Raw genomic sequence first — 17,126 nt, forward strand, 5'->3', positions numbered from 1 at the left:
GAAAACATTTAAACGTAACAACAAATCTCCTCATTTCTCCTCAATTCTCACATGTAGCACAAGTAGGCTACAGGTCACCGTCCCATGGAACAGGTAGTAGCTGTTTGTGTGGTTAGACTGCAGCGTTTCTCTCCGCTCCCTGTTGATCACATGTACTTCCCCAACGAGGCGCGGCTCATCTGGAACCAGCCTCATATATTCATGTGAAGACTGAAGCCCTTGCTGTCTGTGATCACCTGTCGACGGCGGCCTGAGGTAAGCTGACGACAGCCGATGGGAACTTGTGATGACTGATATGTGGGCTGCTTGTGGCTCCGTGATGCGGATCACGTTGGTGCTGGTTTACCGGAGACCTGTTCTTGTGTAACGCTGGCTGGATGTGTGGAGATACCATGAAGTACACACGTCCTGTACTCGAGTAGAAGTACGCATACTTGTGTTCAAAAATACTCTGGTGAAAGTAGAAGTACTGGTTCTACTTCTTTACTCAAAGTGTAAAAGTACTGGCTCTGACATCAGGAAGTAAAAAGTATCACTATGAAGGACAATTCTACTGGCTGTTTGTTGACAAGACCAACTGAAACTCTCGTCAAATTAATAAGAAAATAAATAATCGTTGATTCCCCTCAAGTTCACCAGCCGTTTGTGCTTTTGACTCACATCTAGAAAACTGGGCTCATGTGGGACACGCCTGATCTCCAGTCCCTTTATTTCCTGTTCCAACTAAATCTATTCATCAGGACGGTTACTAGGTTTAGACTGAAATGACGCAGCTTCAAGGGGGCGGGGTCACAGAAAAGGGGCAGGGCTAATGTCAATCAGAAGCTGTCAGTGACATATAGGATTCTGACTAAATTAATGTTGAGGATATAAATCAGTCATAAATAATCATCAAATCATGTTTGTGATTCATTCAAGCAACAAAATATGCATCGAGTTGTTGGAATGTGTTTTGGTTTGTTGGTCTCTAGTCGTCCCACTTTCTCAAATCTGATGCTAATGTGGGACAGCATGCTTTGGGTCATCTGGGTCAGTCATGGAAGCTCTCTAAACGGGAAAAGGTGCATTCAGGGACTTCCTGAATCAAACCAGGAAGGAGAAACTACCTGCAGATGTCAGACAGGGCTTCATGGCAAATACAGTCGGTCCCGGTCTAAACACTGATTGTCTAGATAACTAGCACATACTCAGCTAGCTCTATAGCTAGCAACATTAGCCTGCCAACTAGCCCAGTTAACTCCTTGGTCTCATGCTGGTAGACAATGTTCTGTTCTCTCGCTCTCTCTGTCGGATTCATGAAGCTTAACTAGTGAGAATCTGAAATCTAAATGTATTGTATCAGGATGCAGCAGCAGAGACCAGACTTCCCTGGACCTGGACCTGGACCTGGACCCAACTGTGTGTCCATGAAGAGTGATTGGTCTTTGGATCACCCTATTGTCTTCAAAGGTGATCCAGCTGTGGATGGAAGGTAAGAACTGACCCTGAACTCTTCTTAGCGAATGAATCAGGTCTAGAGTCAGAGTCAGAAGCTAACTTGGCTAACGTGAAGGCTAACGACATAGAGAAGTAGCAGCGAGGCTAAGCTAAGCTAAGAACAAAAAGACTCCAAACCAACAGACACCAAACTCGAGCACCGTCTTCCTCTCACTCAAGGGAGGTTGTAGAGTAGTAAAGTAAGACACTTTATATCCAGCAAACTCTTATTTTAGGTGTTAAGGTAACTGATAATGCCCGAGGAGGTGTCTATTATCAGGAGGTAATGGACTACGTGGAGGCCAGAACCGTCCGATGCCCAGTGGAGAGTTAGCAACCAAAATGTCAAGTTTTTAAGAGTCATAACTCCGTTTTCCCATCATTGTCACCCCATACAGTTCTAATGCAACGGAAACGTTGTCCACTGCTCCTAGTGTGAGTGTAGCACTAAGACGAGTGTTCACATGTCCACGTGGTCTCATGTGACCCAGATCAATTCAAAGTATTGATCCAGACACTAGCATCAACTCTCAGAACATGACTCATCAATATCATCAAAGCAAACTGATTAATGAAGCTTAACTAGTGAGAATCTTAAAGTGTATTTATTGTATCAGGATGCAGCAAGAGAGACCAGACTCACCTGGACCTGGACCTGGACCTGGACCTGGACCTGGACCTGGAACCAGCTGTGTGTCCATAAAGAGTGTCCAGTCTACCTGCAAAACGGCATTGACCCCGAAAACACCCCAGCCAAAAGGAAAAAGAAAGACTCGGCAACAGACACAGACGACCGACACACCACAGAAATTAAGGTCAGTCTGCTTGACAGCATAAACAACAAACTGGATCTTCTAACGTCACGAGGAAGTTAAAGACATGCAATAGCCTGGAATTTCCCCAAAACAGCATTGTAACACTGCAAAAACCAGACCTGTTAATACAAATGCATATTGTTACTAAAGAAAATAAACTGATGAAAGAAAGTGGACCTACAAACCCGCTCCATGCACATCATCCCAGAATCGTTAATCCCAGACTTCATGACAACCTCACGTAGAGGAGGGTCTGTTCTAAAGGGGATCTGAGCCTCAACAGGCCAGCCACCTCCTGCTGGGTCTGGTGGCGGCCAAAAGGAGGTGAGGACAAGGCAGCAAGGAGGAGGAGACGGGAGACAGATTTAAACTTGTATCATTAAGTTAAAACCTACATTTAAATAATAAATAAATCCAGAAAGTTCTTCCCGGATCCAGCTGTCCTGACCGGTTCTGACTGCCCCATAGCCACGCCAATGCCTCTTTGTCCACAGAGCCTGACCAGAGATAACCCTCTCCTTATATATTTATTATTATTATTATTATTATTATTATTATTATTATTATTATTTTCCTTTCTTTTTTCCTTTCCTCTCCCTCACTTTGATTAATACTCTCCTCCTTTTGCTCTTTCCTCTCTCTATCTTTCACACAGAAAACTCCTCCATTCACCCAGTGAACGGTCTATGGCTGAACAAGCTGCTGATGGAAGGTAAGAACTGAACCTGGACTCTCCTTGGAGGATAAATCAGGTCTAGACCAGCCAGAGAAAAGTTAAGAGTCAGAGAGAAGCTAACTTGGCTAACGTCACAGCTAATGCCAAAGAAGTGGATCTACACTAAGCTCAGCTAAACTAAGCTGGGTTTACATCGGAGCTACTTGAAAACCTGGTGCATCAGCATCAGACTCCAAGTGGGTCTGACCAAACTGGGTACTTGATGCGTTGGGAGACCGGTTTGGTCTAAACAGGTAAAGAAATCCAGAGGAATCAGGAACAGGTAACCGGTCAAAGTCCAGGAACAGGTAGGAAGGGAGAAACAGACACATATCAGGTCCTGGATCAGGCCAGGGTTCAGGTTTTCATGGGAAGCAAAGGCAAGATTGGAACTTTGGTATTTTTTTTAACTTTAATCATCAACAGACAGTTCAAGGCAAGCAAGCAGCAACCAGAGAGACAATCTGTCAAGTCTGTGTTAGAAAGACTCACACAAGGACCAACAGCAGCCATATCAAGTACAGTTCACCAGCTACACCATCTGGACCAAGACCTGAATGAGGTTTCCTGCAGGTTTGAGAAGCCAACGGTTAGCTACTAAGATGACTTTAACACGTAGCTGTAAAGTTGACCTTGAATTATGAAGCTAACTTTGTTAGCAGCTTCACACCAGAATCCACATGGATCCAGATCCAGTAAGGTTGCTGCGGGGTGCCGCTCTGCCGCTTGTGTTCATCAGAACCCGAGGCTTCAAAACCGTAGTCCACAAACCAACGGGTGACGTCGCCATGACAACGTCAACTTCTGATCTCCAATCTGTGCTTTAGTGACTCTTTGAACTTGGTTTTCTCCACAGAGTTCAGCAGATCTCAGAGGTTCCGTTTACCCGGCAGCATCAAACACACCTGGACTCCATATTTATGGTGAGTACATGTACAAGCTCACCTTTCACTATTAACCACATCGACTACAGATTCAATGCTGAACAGGTTCTAGTGGTCTCCATGCTGCTCAGACCCACACATGAATCACATGTTGGGTTCTTTAGAGTTCATGTTCAGTTTATCCTTCTGTTCCAGCTGCTGGAGGAGAACATCTGCACTTTTGTGAAGAACGAGCTGAAGAAGATCCAGAAGGTCCTGAGTCCAGATTACCCAGAATGCTTGGAGAGTGAGGACGAGGAGTTGTTGGACGGTGAGGATGAAGAGCAGATGAGGAGCAGAGAGGCGTTTCAGAAGATCACAGTGCACTTCCTGAGGAGAATCAAGCAGGAGGAGCTGGCTGACTGTGTGCTGATGGGTAAGAGGATTTTAACAGATTTAACATGGTGGAAAGAAGAGAAGGATTCAATATGAAGAACTTCATATTTCCAAACTCTTAATAGGCTGCACACAACTTCAATGTTTGTTAATGTTCGGATGTCAGAATCGATATTCCAACACTCAAGTACTCAGAGTTCAGACAGGATCACGACCGTTTCAGAGAAACAGGTGTTTCACTTCATGATGATGACGTTGGCGTCAAACATCCTGGAAAGTGACAAAGTTAGGTTTTTCTCGCTAAAGTAGCCTACATAATTCCATAATGGGCATCAGGTCGCTGTCTGACTCTGTCACTCGGGAAGGAGGCTGGGGGAAAGTTCCCTGAAGTCGGGAGACAGTCGCAGTGATTTATTTAAAATAAAATAAATTAATACATTTATGATTAACAGATCACCACAACCTGTAACGTGGGGTTGGCGAGAAGCTTAGCCACGGATGCTAATAGCTCAGCTCCAGCACGAAATAAAGTTACAAGGCCGGAGACGAAGTGGAGGGATTTCCGCACTGTACATTTATTCACAGATACAGACCATACAAGCCAGGTCTCACGGCGTAAACTATTACCCTCAGCAAAACAATAAACGGAGGAAGAAGTAGTTCGTGACCTGTAGCCTTCACCAGCGTCCACATTACTGAAGTCAAGGAAGTCGAATAGGGGAGAAAGGTGATATCAAGTGACCAAACAAAAGGAGGCGCCACCGTGTGGCGTTAACTGGTAGTGCACTGTTATACTCTGGCTCTTACAAACCGTCGATTTGAACTCACCGGGGTGTTTGTGTTTGTGGTGAAAATACATTTCCATCACAAACACTCGGTGAGTTAAGGTTTTTTGCCGGTGACAGATGCTGTTTTTTGGGCAGAAATGTGAGGAAGAGTCGGCAGGACAGGCGGGAGGACGGACGCTTCTCCACGTACAGCTGTGGTATTTTTTTTCCTCATATAAGTTGTCAAAGACAGTTAGAGTTACTACGTTACTGTTGTTTGGTTCTGTAATGTTACTGTGTGGGACATTTCTCTGTATTTAGTTGAGTGAAGGACCTGTGCAGTTATCAGACTGTCCGACCGACGCCCGCTCGCTCCGCGCCTCCGGATTATCAAGTAACATCATGCTGTATCTAAATTCTAACGCAATAACGTGAAATAACAGCAAGGTCAAAAATAGAGAAAATAAAAGTACAGCTGTGTCATAACTTGTATCAAGGTCAAAAATAGAGAAAATAAAAGTGCAGCTGTGTCATAACTTGTATCAAGTTCAAAAATAGAGAAAATAAAAGTGCCACTTTGCAATCTGTTCAACAAAAAAAAGACAAGCAATGCATTTGGCAAGACAGGTGAGCAAGTGAATGTATGAGACTTATCCCTGCATTTCCACAGGCCCTGTTTTTGTGAATGAAGTATCTGGGGGCGGGTCGGTCAGGTAACGCTGAGTGGCCTTGATGCCTGTCAGTCATGATGAGTCGCGTCTCGTCACCTCTCTAGTGTGTCTGCAGCTGAGCACTGTGATGCGTGTCTCTCTCCCCGGGCCGGGAGTTATCATACCGTAAAATACCAAATAATAATTTCTTTCAATCACTTCACAGACGAGGCATTTATTTGGGACAGGTGTTTAATTCCTTCATCTCAAAAATCCGGGATGAAAATATCACAAACTTCTCCAGCGTCTCTGTGAATTCTCTGGCATCCTTCTGCAAGTGAAGTTGTTGCGGCGGAGGAAACGATGTAGACAACAAATTTGTTTTCAAAATAAGAGCGTTACATTGCACCCTATCGGAGTTTAGAACTGGGTTAGAATCTGCACCTGATTGATATTGTCTCCAATAGTTCTGATTTAATCATTAAATAAGTCACTCATACTGAGGACTATAGGGATACATGGCTCTAATACATAGCTTCTTCATAGACTGTAAAAGGGTCTGTAGGATCCACTAACTTTGTTCCTTTGTTGTTTATCCAGGAACCGCTGGTGCAGTGTACCAACGTAAGCTGAAGTCTAACCTCAAGAAGAAGTTCCAGTGTTTGTTTGAGGGCATCACTAAAGCAGGAAACCCAACCCTCCTGAATCAGGTCTACACGGAGCTCCACGTCACAGAGGGAGGGACTGCAGAGGTCAATGAGGAACATGAGGTCAGACAGATTGAAACGGCATCCAGGAAACCAGACAGACCAGAAACAACCATCAGACAAGAAGACATCTTTAAAGGCTCACCTGGAAGGGATGAACCAATCAGAACAGTGATGACAAAGGGAGTGGCTGGCATCGGGAAAACAGTGTTAACACAGAAGTTCACTCTGGACTGGGCTGAAGACAAAGCCAACCAGGACATACAATTCATGTTGCCATTCACTTTCAGAGAGCTGAACCTGCTGAAAGAGAAGAAGTTCAGCTTGGTGGAACTCGTTCATCACTTCTTCCCTGGAACCAAAGAAGCAGGAATCTGCAGGTTTGAAGGGTTCCAGGTTGTGTTCATCTTTGACGGTCTGGACGAGTGTCGACTTCCTCTGGACTTCCACAACAACGAGATCCTGACTGATGTCACAGAGTCCACCTCAGTCCAAGTGCTGCTGACAAACCTCATCAGGGGGAAACTGCTTCCCTCTGCTCGCCTCTGGATAACCACAAGACCTGCAGCAGCCAATCAGATCCCTCCTGGGTGTGTTGACATGGTGACAGAGGTCAGAGGGTTCACTGACCCACAGAAGGAGGACTACTTCAGGAAGAGGTTCAGAGATGAGGAGCAGGCCAACAGAATCATCGCCCACATCAAGACCTCACGGAGCCTCCACATCATGTGCCACATCCCGGTCTTCTGCTGGATCACTGCTACAGTTCTGGAGGAGGTGTTGAAGACCACGGAGGGAGGGGAGCTGCCCAAGACCCTGACCGACATGTACATCCACTTCCTGGTGGTTCAGTCCAAACTGAAGAACGTCAAGTATGATGGAGGAGTTGAGACGGATCAACACTGGAGTCCAGAGACTGGGAAGATGATTGAGTCTCTGGGAAAACTGGCTTTTGAGCAGCTGCAGAAAGGAAACCTGATCTTCTATGAACCAGACCTGACAGAGTGTGGCATCGATATCAAAGCAGCCTCAGTGTACTCAGGAGTGTTCACACAGGTCTTCAGAGAGGAGAGAGGACTGTACCAGGACCAGGTGTTCTGCTTCGTCCATCTGAGTGTTCAGGAGTTTCTTGCTGCTCTTCATGTCCATCTGACCTTCATCAAGTCTGGTGTCAATCTGATGGCAGAAGAACCAACAACCTCCGGGGCGTCTGAAGTCACCAGAGACGAACCTGAACTAACACATCTGCACCAGAGAGCTGTGGACAAGGCCTTACAGAGTCCAAACGGACACCTGGACCTGTTCCTCCGCTTCCTTCTGGGTCTGTCACTAGAGACCAATCAGAAACATCTACGAGGTCTGCTGACACAAACAGGAAGTAGCTCACAGACCAATGAGGGAACAGTCGAGTACATCCAGGAGAAGCTTGATGAGGATCTGTCTCCAGAGAGAAGCATCAATCTGTTCCACTGTCTGAATGAACTGAATGATCATTCTCTGGTGGAGGAGATCCAAGACTACATGACTTCACAACATCTCTCCTACAAGAACCTGTCTCCTTCTCTTTGGTCAGCTCTGGTCTTCATCTTACTGTCGTCAGAAAAACGTCTGGACGTGTTTGACCTGAAGAAATACTCTGCTTCAGAGAAGGTTCTTCTGAGGCTGCTGCCGGTGGTCCAAGCCTCCAGCAAAGCTCTGTAAATATAGTTTTTATATTCAAAATATAACAAACCACCATGGAATTACAAGGTTCTATCTGCATTCTGAATGATTTGATTGGTTTTACAAACAGCAAAAAGTAAATAATAAATAGTAGTCATCCAAATAGTTACTTGAGGAAAAAAGTATTTAGTGAAAAAACTATTCAAGTACTGAGTACTTGCTGATTTACTGTTTCAATAATCAGAACCTGAAAGTAAAATTGACAAAAATATAAAATATCAATGTGCAAATTCATTCGGCTCCACCAAAAGAACAAATCACCAAAGGAAACCAAACTCTTTTCTCTGCAGTTTGATGTTTAAAGGCGCTATATGTAAGAATGTGGCCAAAAACGATACTACACTCAAACTCAAAACACTGTGGTGAGTCGTATCCGCCTCCCCCTCCACCCCCTCCCCTCCAGACTCGAGGTTGCCAGAGCTGTTGGCGTATCCAAACGTGCCAAAGGCAGCCGGACAGCGGAGTAACAACGTTACTCATTTGGATCATAGAAACAAACAAGCAGCACAGCTCGTAACAGGACAATGCTAATGCTGCTAGCGTTAGCTGTGCTGTCCGGCCGGCCGCGGCTGGACAGCCGGACAGCTGGATGCCCGTAACAGGACAGTGCTAATGCTGCTAGCGTTAGCTGTGCTGCTAACGTTTGTTTCTATGATCTAAATGAATAACTTTGTTACTCAACCGTTCAAAGTATTCGAAATGTCCATCCCCATCAAGCTATGATGCTAACTTAGTTAGCCAAGCTCAACTTACCCGTCTAGGAGAAGAGTAGCCAATTCTGCATCCGATTTCAAATTCCTCTCAGCTTTCTACTGTCTCCACCGTTCAAATGCATAGACCCTTCAGTGTTTCCCCTACCATTGTACAGGCCTGGCGGGCCGCCAGGCCAAGGAGACCTGCCGCCAGGCCAAAAAAAAAAAAAAAATAAGCCACTTATCAATTAATTCATAAATCAATAATCATTTACATTAGGAATGCCTCTGTGCAGCGCGACGCGAGTCAAACTGCTTCGTGCCTAGCGATGTGAGTACCGCTGCTGAGAGCGCGGGCATACATTCTGGGATGTTTAGGGTTTGTTAGCTAACCAACTGGCGCCGCCGGAGGCAACTCCAGAAAATAAGACAGGTGCAGGTGAGACGGAAGAAAGGGGAGCAGAACGGAACGGAGCCCGCTTCCTCTCGGCACCCTTGTTAACCAATAGTGTAGTTCAGACCAGACGCGGAGCGCCGCGATCCTAGGCGCCGTGTAGCGATCGTTTCGCCGTCTATTTCGGGTGTATTATGTGCGCGAGCCGCGAGCGATCGCGTCAATTCTGGCAGAAAGTCACACAAAGAAACACGAGACAATCCGGTCAATTTGCAAAAAATAAAAGCAATTTTCAAAATAAAATACAGCGATTGACAAATGCGATCATATTTGTGTATCTAAACAGAGTAGAGAGATGAAAACAAACAAGCTTCTCTCTCTCTCTCTTTTTTTTGGTAAGCAATAATGATGAAAATAACACAGACAATAGGCTAGTTTTCCCAGGCATTGTCAAATGTATGTAACTCTGTTATAATAAAATGAATAAAAAACTTGTGGCCAAGTTCCCCAACGACAAGGGCTTGGTGAAGTTCTTCACAAAACCCAGAAAAATCAAGTGCAGCAGAGAACAATGCACACTGTGTGGTTGAAGTGCACATGTAGCATGTTCCATTTGTACTGTATGCAATAAATGCACCTTAATAAGTCACTCTCTCCTTGTGATCTTCAATACACTCGGGTTGAACAAAAATTTGAATGCAAATATAATAATTGCAGAATTGCAGACTGCTTGCTGTACCACTTAATCCAAATGCACCAATACACCATCCCACGCGTCTCGTCCGTGTAGGGTTTTTTCGGTGGGTACCACCGGGCCTGAAAAAAATTCTAGGGGAAACACTGCCCTTGCTTTGCCTCGGTTTTTATCTTGGCGTTTTTGTGAATCATAACGAGCTCTTTTGGGTTTCGTTGCCTCCGCCATTGTAGCTCAGTCGAAACTGGCAACCCGTGGTTGCTCGGCAGCTCGGAGACTCTACTGACTGCAATGATTTGTAGACGCCAGTGGGTGGCGCCACGTGCCAAAACATGTTTTCAAAACATAAACAGGATTTGCGTTTTTTTTAAATGTGAATATTTTGGCTGTACTGTTGTTGTTGGTGAGTTCAGTATGTTATATGATCATTATTCCTGAGTCTCTATATTAGGATGATTTTACGGCCAGTTGCTTTAGATTTCTTACATATTGTACCTTTAAATATTTGGGCCATCAAAATGAACGTGTTAACGCGGGATGATTCATTTGTGGATTTAACACATTCATCTTTTTAATACATTAACACTGTTGGCTTTCTGTACGTTGAAGAATAAAGAGAGAGAGAGTGAGACGGTGAGTATGAAGTCATCGGTTAGATTACAGCGTGGTACAGTGTGCAGCAGTGTATTGTGGGTACCGCATGTTTGTCGGTGAATAAATGCTACAACCAGACACAAGCTAACATTCCGTGTCTTGCCGTCAGCCGTCTGATAATTAAAGTGAAGGGGATTAGCACCGAAGTAAGCCAGACTTGTTCTGTTTTTTATTTCTGATTCCTCTTCAGACTCAGTGGCTGTAACCTCTCAGAGAGAAGCTGTGAAGGTCTGTCCTCAGTTCTCAGCTCCCAGTCCTCCAGTCTAAGAGACCTGGACCTGAGTACCAACGACCTGCAGGATTCAGGACTGGAGCTGCTGTCTGCTGGTCTGAAGAGTCCACACTGTCGACTGGAAACTCTCAGGTCAGACTCAACGACTTTGAGAAGTTTACCTATGAAGCTTTCAATGATCCGTTTACATGCACCAAATATTCACTTCTTTGCTCTTATTCCTGAAAAGACACTTTTGCTACTAATCTGTTTACATGGCTGATGAAACACGTTTCTGCTGGTAACGATCTAACAGCAGAAGAACAAAATCACTAAAGAAACCAAACGTCTTGTTTGTCTTTCCCCTGCCGTTCTAAGTTTGAATAGTTTTACAAATCCAGCTGGCGTTTCTAAATGCTGTTGTTGTCATGAGGCTATGAACTCAGACAGGACGGCGTTTGGTTTCCTGGTGTATCTGGGACTTCACAACATGTACAAAGCAGCAATAGTGGTTATTTCATCCGTGATGGAGGAACCCTGGTTGGTTTCTACATGGAGATAAGCCCCGCCTCCTCGCTGGTGTGTCTAGCATGAGTGTCGTGACTAAACACAAATGATCCCACAAATAAAACCAATTCATCGTGCGGTCAAACTCAAATATCACTTCAGGTTTGGTGTGAACGCAGCAGAAGAACTCACTTTCTGCTTGGAATGATAAGATTCTATCTAGTAAAACATGAAAAGAAACAATGATTTTCAAGGAATACAAAGAGTTTTCTCATCATGTTTTAACACGTGAAGTAAGTGTTGGAACAGTGTCGACAGAAGTTACATTGAATTCTTTTCTACCACATTTTACATTTATTTCTGGTTTTAGGATGAATTTTTTTCTCATTGATAAAATCCTTGCTGGTTAAGTTTAAAGGTCAATGAATGAAATGTTCTTGTTGGTCTTGTGAAGGACTGCAATACAAACACAAGTTAAGTCTTTTTAAAGCCTGTTTTCGATCTTGCTGAGGAGTTTTCATTGTTAATTCCAAGGAGACGAACAGTTGTTTGTTATAGTTTCATCACACATTTCTGATTCCTTATCAGACTCAGTGGCTGTAACCTCTCAGAGAGAAGCTGTGAAGGTCTGTCCTCAGTTCTCAGCTCCCAGTCCTCCAGTCTAAGAGACCTGGACCTGAGTAACAACGACCTGCAGGATTCAGGACTGGAGCTGCTGTCTGCTGGTCTGAAGAGTCCACACTGTGGACTGGAAACTCTCAGGTCAGACTCAACGGCTTTGAGAAGTTTACCTATGAAGCTTTCAATGATCCGTTTACATGCACCAAATATTCACTTCTTTGCTCTTATTCCTGAAAAGACACTTTTGCTAAAGTTCACATGGCGGCTCTAAAAGAGCAGTTGAACACATGAATGTCTGATATGTTCTGAGACTCCAAGTTTTGTATTTTACTTTATTATCAGAATACTTGTTTAATTAATAATGTTACTTAATTCCTCCAGTTCAATATGAAAACTGACAACAAACATAGTTGAGATGTTATTGAATTACAGTTTTCTGTTTCTAACTGTCTGTCTAGTTGGTTTAAATCAGTAGCCAGATCTTTGTTGGGACACCAGGTCTGAAGACCGACCACATAGACTGGTTCTACTGTTGTTTCTTGACTTCTCGTCCTCCTCTATCCGTCTCTGTCCATCACTCAGCCACACTTATCCCACCCAGTACAACATCAACACAACAACAGAGAATGATCACCTTTTCTCAGTTTAAAACTCCCCAGAAGTGACAGAAGTGTGTGTGTCTTCAGTCTGTCAGGTTGTCTCATCACAGAGGACGGCTGTTCTTCTCTGGCCTCAGCTCTGGACTCCAACCCCTCCTATCTGAGACAGCTGGACCTGAGCTACAATCATCCAGGAGACTCAGGAGTCAAGCTGCTGTCTGCTGGACTGGAGGGTCCACACTGGAGACTGGACCCTCTCAGGTGAGGACAGATGGACAGACATCAGACTTGGCTTGCAGGTGAGGACAGATGGACAGACATCAGACTGGACATTCAGATGAGGACAGATGGACAGACATCAGACTGGACTCTCAGGTGAGGACAGCTGGACAGACATCAGACTGGGCTCTCAGGTAAGGACAGATGGACAGACATCAGACTAGACTCTCAGGTGAGGACAGATGGAAAGACATCAGACTGGGCTTGCAGGTGAGGACAGATGGACAGACATCAGACTAGACTCTCAGGTGAGGACAGGTGGACAGACATCAGACTGGACACTCTCAGGTGAGGACAGATGGACAGACATCAGACTGGACACTCAGGTGAGGACAGGTGGACAGACATCAGACTGGACACTCTCAGGTGAGGACAGATGGACAGACATCAGACTGGATTCTCAGGTGAGGACAGCTGGACAGACATCAGACTGGACTCTCAGGTGAGGACAGCTGGACAGACATCAGACTGGGCTCTCAGGTGAGGACAGGTGGACAGACATCAGACTAGACTCTCAGGTGAGGACAGGTGGACAGACATCAGACTGGACACTCTCAGGTGAAGACAGATGGACAGACATCAGACTGGACACTCAGGTGAGGACAGGTTGACAGACATCAGACTGGACACTCTCAGGTGAGGACAGATGGACAGACATCAGACTGGACACTCAGGTGAGGACAGGTTGACAGACATCAGACTGGACACTCTCAGGTGAGGACAGATGGACAGACATCAGACTGGACACTCAGGTGAGGACAGGTGGACAGACATCAGACTGGACACTCTCAGGTGAGGACAGATGGACAGACATCAGACTGGACTCTCAGGTGAGGACAGCTGGACAGACATCAGACTGGGCTCTCAGGCGAGGACAGATGGACAGACATCAGAATAGACTCTCAGGTGAGGACAGGTGGACAGACATCAGACTGGACACTCTCAGGTGAGGACCGATGGACAGACATCAGACTGGACACTCAGGTGAGGACAGGTGGACAGACATCAGACTGGACACTCTCAGGTGAGGACAGATGGACAGACATCAGACTGGACACTCTCAGGTGAGGACAGATGGACAGACATCAGACTGGACACTCTCAGGTGAGGACAGATGGACAGACATCAGACTGGACTCTCAGGTGAGGACAGATGGACAGACATCAGACTGGACACTCTCAGGTGAGGACAGGTGGACAGACATCAGACTGGATTCTCAGGTAAGGACAGATGGACAGACATCAGACTAGACTCTCAGGTGAGGACAGATGGACAGACATGAGACTGGACACTCTCAGGTGAGGACAGGTGGACAACAGTCTCTGATTGAGGAGCTGGGCTTCATGTTTACTGGTGTTTGCATGTCTTCCTGTAGGGTGGACCATGGGGGACAGCAGAGACTGAGACCTGGTCTGATGAAGTGTGAGTATGTCTTCAGTAACTCAGCTGCTCCAGATTTGAACGTGTTCATGACTGAAATCCGATTCTAATCAGGACGTAGCATTTGTTTCTTCGTGGCTGTAAAGATGTCGTGTTGTGTTCACACCAAACGCCACATTTTCACCTTCAATTACACACAAAGTCAACGCAGAGACGCAAATGGACGCCAATTCCTGCCGGACGGCAACGGAGGCGAATACCCAACATTCCCGTTGTTGTGGTGTTTGTGTGAGTTTAAATATTTGAAGTGAAGAGAGAAGTTCCTGAGACTCTGTGTCTCTAAAGCGTCTCAGCGTTGAGATGGTCCTCCTGTCGTCCGGACGTCCCTGAATCCTAAATGGAGGACCCAGATGTTGTCTCCTGGGTCTGTGGTCCCCCAGAGCTCTACCATAGTAGCTCACATTAGTCCACAGACCAGACCACAGTTTGGTCTGGTTTCAATCTTTACTCATTTTAGGCCCAACTGTGATATTTTTACTACCAACGATGTCGTTTTGTAGCGTTTTTGTTTTGTTCGTTAAGGTTTTTTCAGACGGTTTCAAACGTTGACCGTTGGGTCCAGAAAACACGTTGTTTCCCTGGAAACGTAATAGAGAGTGGAGATGAGTTGTATGGGGACGTAGTTTAGTGGGAGACAGAGATGAACCTTTAGCTGCATTGTGTTTGTTCTCTCCATCAGATGTCTGTGAACTGGAACTGGACACAAACACAGTCAGCAGAAACCTCAAACTGGACGACAACAACAGGAAGGTGACACGTGTGGACGACGACCATTCATATCCAGATCATCCAGAAAGATTTGTCTCATGGCCTCAGCTGCTGTGTAGAGACGGTCTGACTGGTCGCTGTTACTGGGAGGTCCAGTGGAGAGGAGTGGTTAATATATCAGTGAATTACAGAGGAATCAAGAGGAGAGGAGACGACTCTTGGTTTGGAGGGAATGATCAGTCCTGGAGTCTGAGTTGTTATGATGGTGGTCGTTACTATGTCTATCACAACAACAAACAAACACACATCTCCTCCTCCTCCCCCTCTGGTGTGGTAGCAGTGTACTTGGACTGTCCTGCTGGCACTCTGACCTTCTACGAAGTCTCCTCTGACAAACTGATCCACCTCCACACCTTCAACACCACATTCACTGAACCTCTTTATCCTGGGTTTGGATTCTGGTCTGGATCATCAGACGGGTCTGGATCATCAGTGTCTCTGCGTCGTCTTTAGCTCTGAAGTCGTGTTCACACCGAACGTGAAGCTCATTTTTCACATGCTGTGATTACATATCCAATCCATTCCAATACACTTTATTTAGATCCCATTTTAACAAACACAAGGTTTTCCAAAGTGCTGCACAAGATAAAACACAATAAAAAGTACAGAATAGAAAGATAAAAGGAATCAAATAAACAGATGAGATAAAAATATGCACGTATACACATAAAATCATAAAATCAACTCCCTACATGGTGTCAGAAGACAAAGACAATCCATCCAGAGTCAATTCAAAGATGGGAATCTGTGTTTCTAAAGAGTCTCAGCCAGTAACCAGATGTTGTCTCCTGGGTCTGTGGTCCCCCAGAGGTCTAGATAGTAGACCACATTAGTCCAGAGACCAGACTATGTGGAGGAACCAGAGACTGTGGACCCCCAGAGGTCTAGATAGTAGACCACATTAGTCCAGAGACCAGACTATGTGTAGGAACCAGAGACTGTGGTCCCCCAGAGGTCTAGATAGTAGCTCACATTAGTCCAGAGACCAGACTATGTGAGGAACCAGAGACTGTCTGTGGTCCCCTAGAGGTCTAGATAGTAGCTCACATTAGTCCAGAGACCAGACTATGTGAGGAACCAGAGACTGTCTGTGGTCCCCCAGAGGTCTAGAGAGTAGCTCACATTAGTCCAGAGACCAGACTATGTGAGGAACCAGAGACTGTGGTCCCCCAGAGGTCTAGATAGTAGCTCACATTAGTCCAGAGACCAGACTATGTGAGGAACCAGAGACTGTCTGTGGTCCCCTAGAGGTCTAGATAGTAGCTCACATTAGTCCAGAGACCAGACTATGTGGAGGAACCAGAGACTGTGGTCCCCCAGAGGTCTAGATAGTAGATCACATTAGTCCAGAGACCAGACTATGTGAGGAACCAGAGACTGTGGTCCACCAGAGGTCTAGAGAGTAGCTCACATAAGTCCAGAGACCAGACTATGTGGAGGAACCAGAGACTGTCTGTGGTCGCCCAGAGGTCTAGATAGTAGCTCACATTAGTCCAGAGACCAGACTATGTGAGGAACTAGAGACTGTGGTCCCCCAGAGGTCTAGATAGTAGCTCACATTAGTCCAGAGACCAGACTATGTGAGGAACCAGAGACTGTGGTCCCCCAGAGGTCTAGATAGTAGCTCACATTAGTCCAGAGACCAGACTATGTGAGGAACCAGAAACTGTCTGTGGTCCCCTAGAGGTCTAGATAGTAGCTCACATTAGTCCAGAGACCAGACTATGTGAGGAACCAGAGACTGTCTGTGGTCCCCCAGAGGTCTAGAGAGTAGCTCACATTAGTCCAGAGACCAGACTATGTGAGGAACCAGAGACTGTGGTCCCCCAGAGGTCTAGATAGTAGCTCACATTAGTCCAGAGACCAGACTATGTGAGGAACCAGAGACTGTGGTCCCCCAGAGGTCTAGATAGTAGCTCACATTAGTCCAGAGACCAGACTATGTGAGGAACCAGAGACTGTGGTCCCCCAGAGGTCTAGATAGTAGCTCACATTAGTCCAGAGACCAGACTATGTGGAGGAACCAGAGACTGTGGTCCCCCAGAGGTCTAGATAGTAGTTCACATTAGTCCAGAGACCAGACTATGTGAGGAACCAGAGACTGTGGTCCCCCAGAGGTCTAGACCCTTGAATGGCTGACATCATTGAAGCTGTTC

At 45.7% G+C, this 17,126-nt stretch overlaps 1 protein-coding gene across 3 annotated transcripts in view; it reads left to right on the forward strand.

The window, feature by feature from the left end:
- LOC311016168 (NACHT, LRR and PYD domains-containing protein 3-like) overlaps window positions 1-16,648 on the forward strand; it is a 128,754-nt gene extending 112,106 nt beyond the window's left edge. The window contains exons 1-12 of one of the 3 annotated variants that reach the window (XM_084013718.1): window positions 172-255; window positions 1,343-1,471; window positions 2,094-2,291; window positions 2,947-3,003; window positions 3,863-3,929; window positions 4,086-4,305; window positions 6,283-8,086; window positions 10,736-10,909; window positions 11,852-12,025; window positions 12,571-12,744; window positions 14,138-14,184; window positions 14,882-16,581. In XM_084013718.1, the coding sequence (XP_083869844.1) occupies window positions 1,344-1,471; window positions 2,094-2,291; window positions 2,947-3,003; window positions 3,863-3,929; window positions 4,086-4,305; window positions 6,283-8,086; window positions 10,736-10,909; window positions 11,852-12,025; window positions 12,571-12,744; window positions 14,138-14,184; window positions 14,882-15,423 (3,585 nt within the window). In that variant the 5' untranslated portion in view covers window positions 172-255; window position 1,343 and the 3' untranslated portion in view covers window positions 15,424-16,581. Of the gene's footprint in view, window positions 1-171; window positions 256-1,342; window positions 1,472-2,093; window positions 2,292-2,946; window positions 3,004-3,862; window positions 3,930-4,085; window positions 4,306-6,282; window positions 8,087-10,735; window positions 10,910-11,851; window positions 12,026-12,570; window positions 12,745-14,137; window positions 14,185-14,881 lie in introns of those variants that run through there. The other 2 variants (XM_084013716.1, XM_084013717.1) reach the window with 2 other exon arrangements.
- The last annotated feature ends 478 nt before the right edge of the window (window positions 16,649-17,126 follow it).

The sequence above is a fragment of the Eutrigla gurnardus genome, assembly GCF_963514095.1.
Source record: "Eutrigla gurnardus genome assembly, chromosome: 7".
Taxonomy (NCBI): Eukaryota; Metazoa; Chordata; class Actinopteri; order Perciformes; family Triglidae; genus Eutrigla; species Eutrigla gurnardus.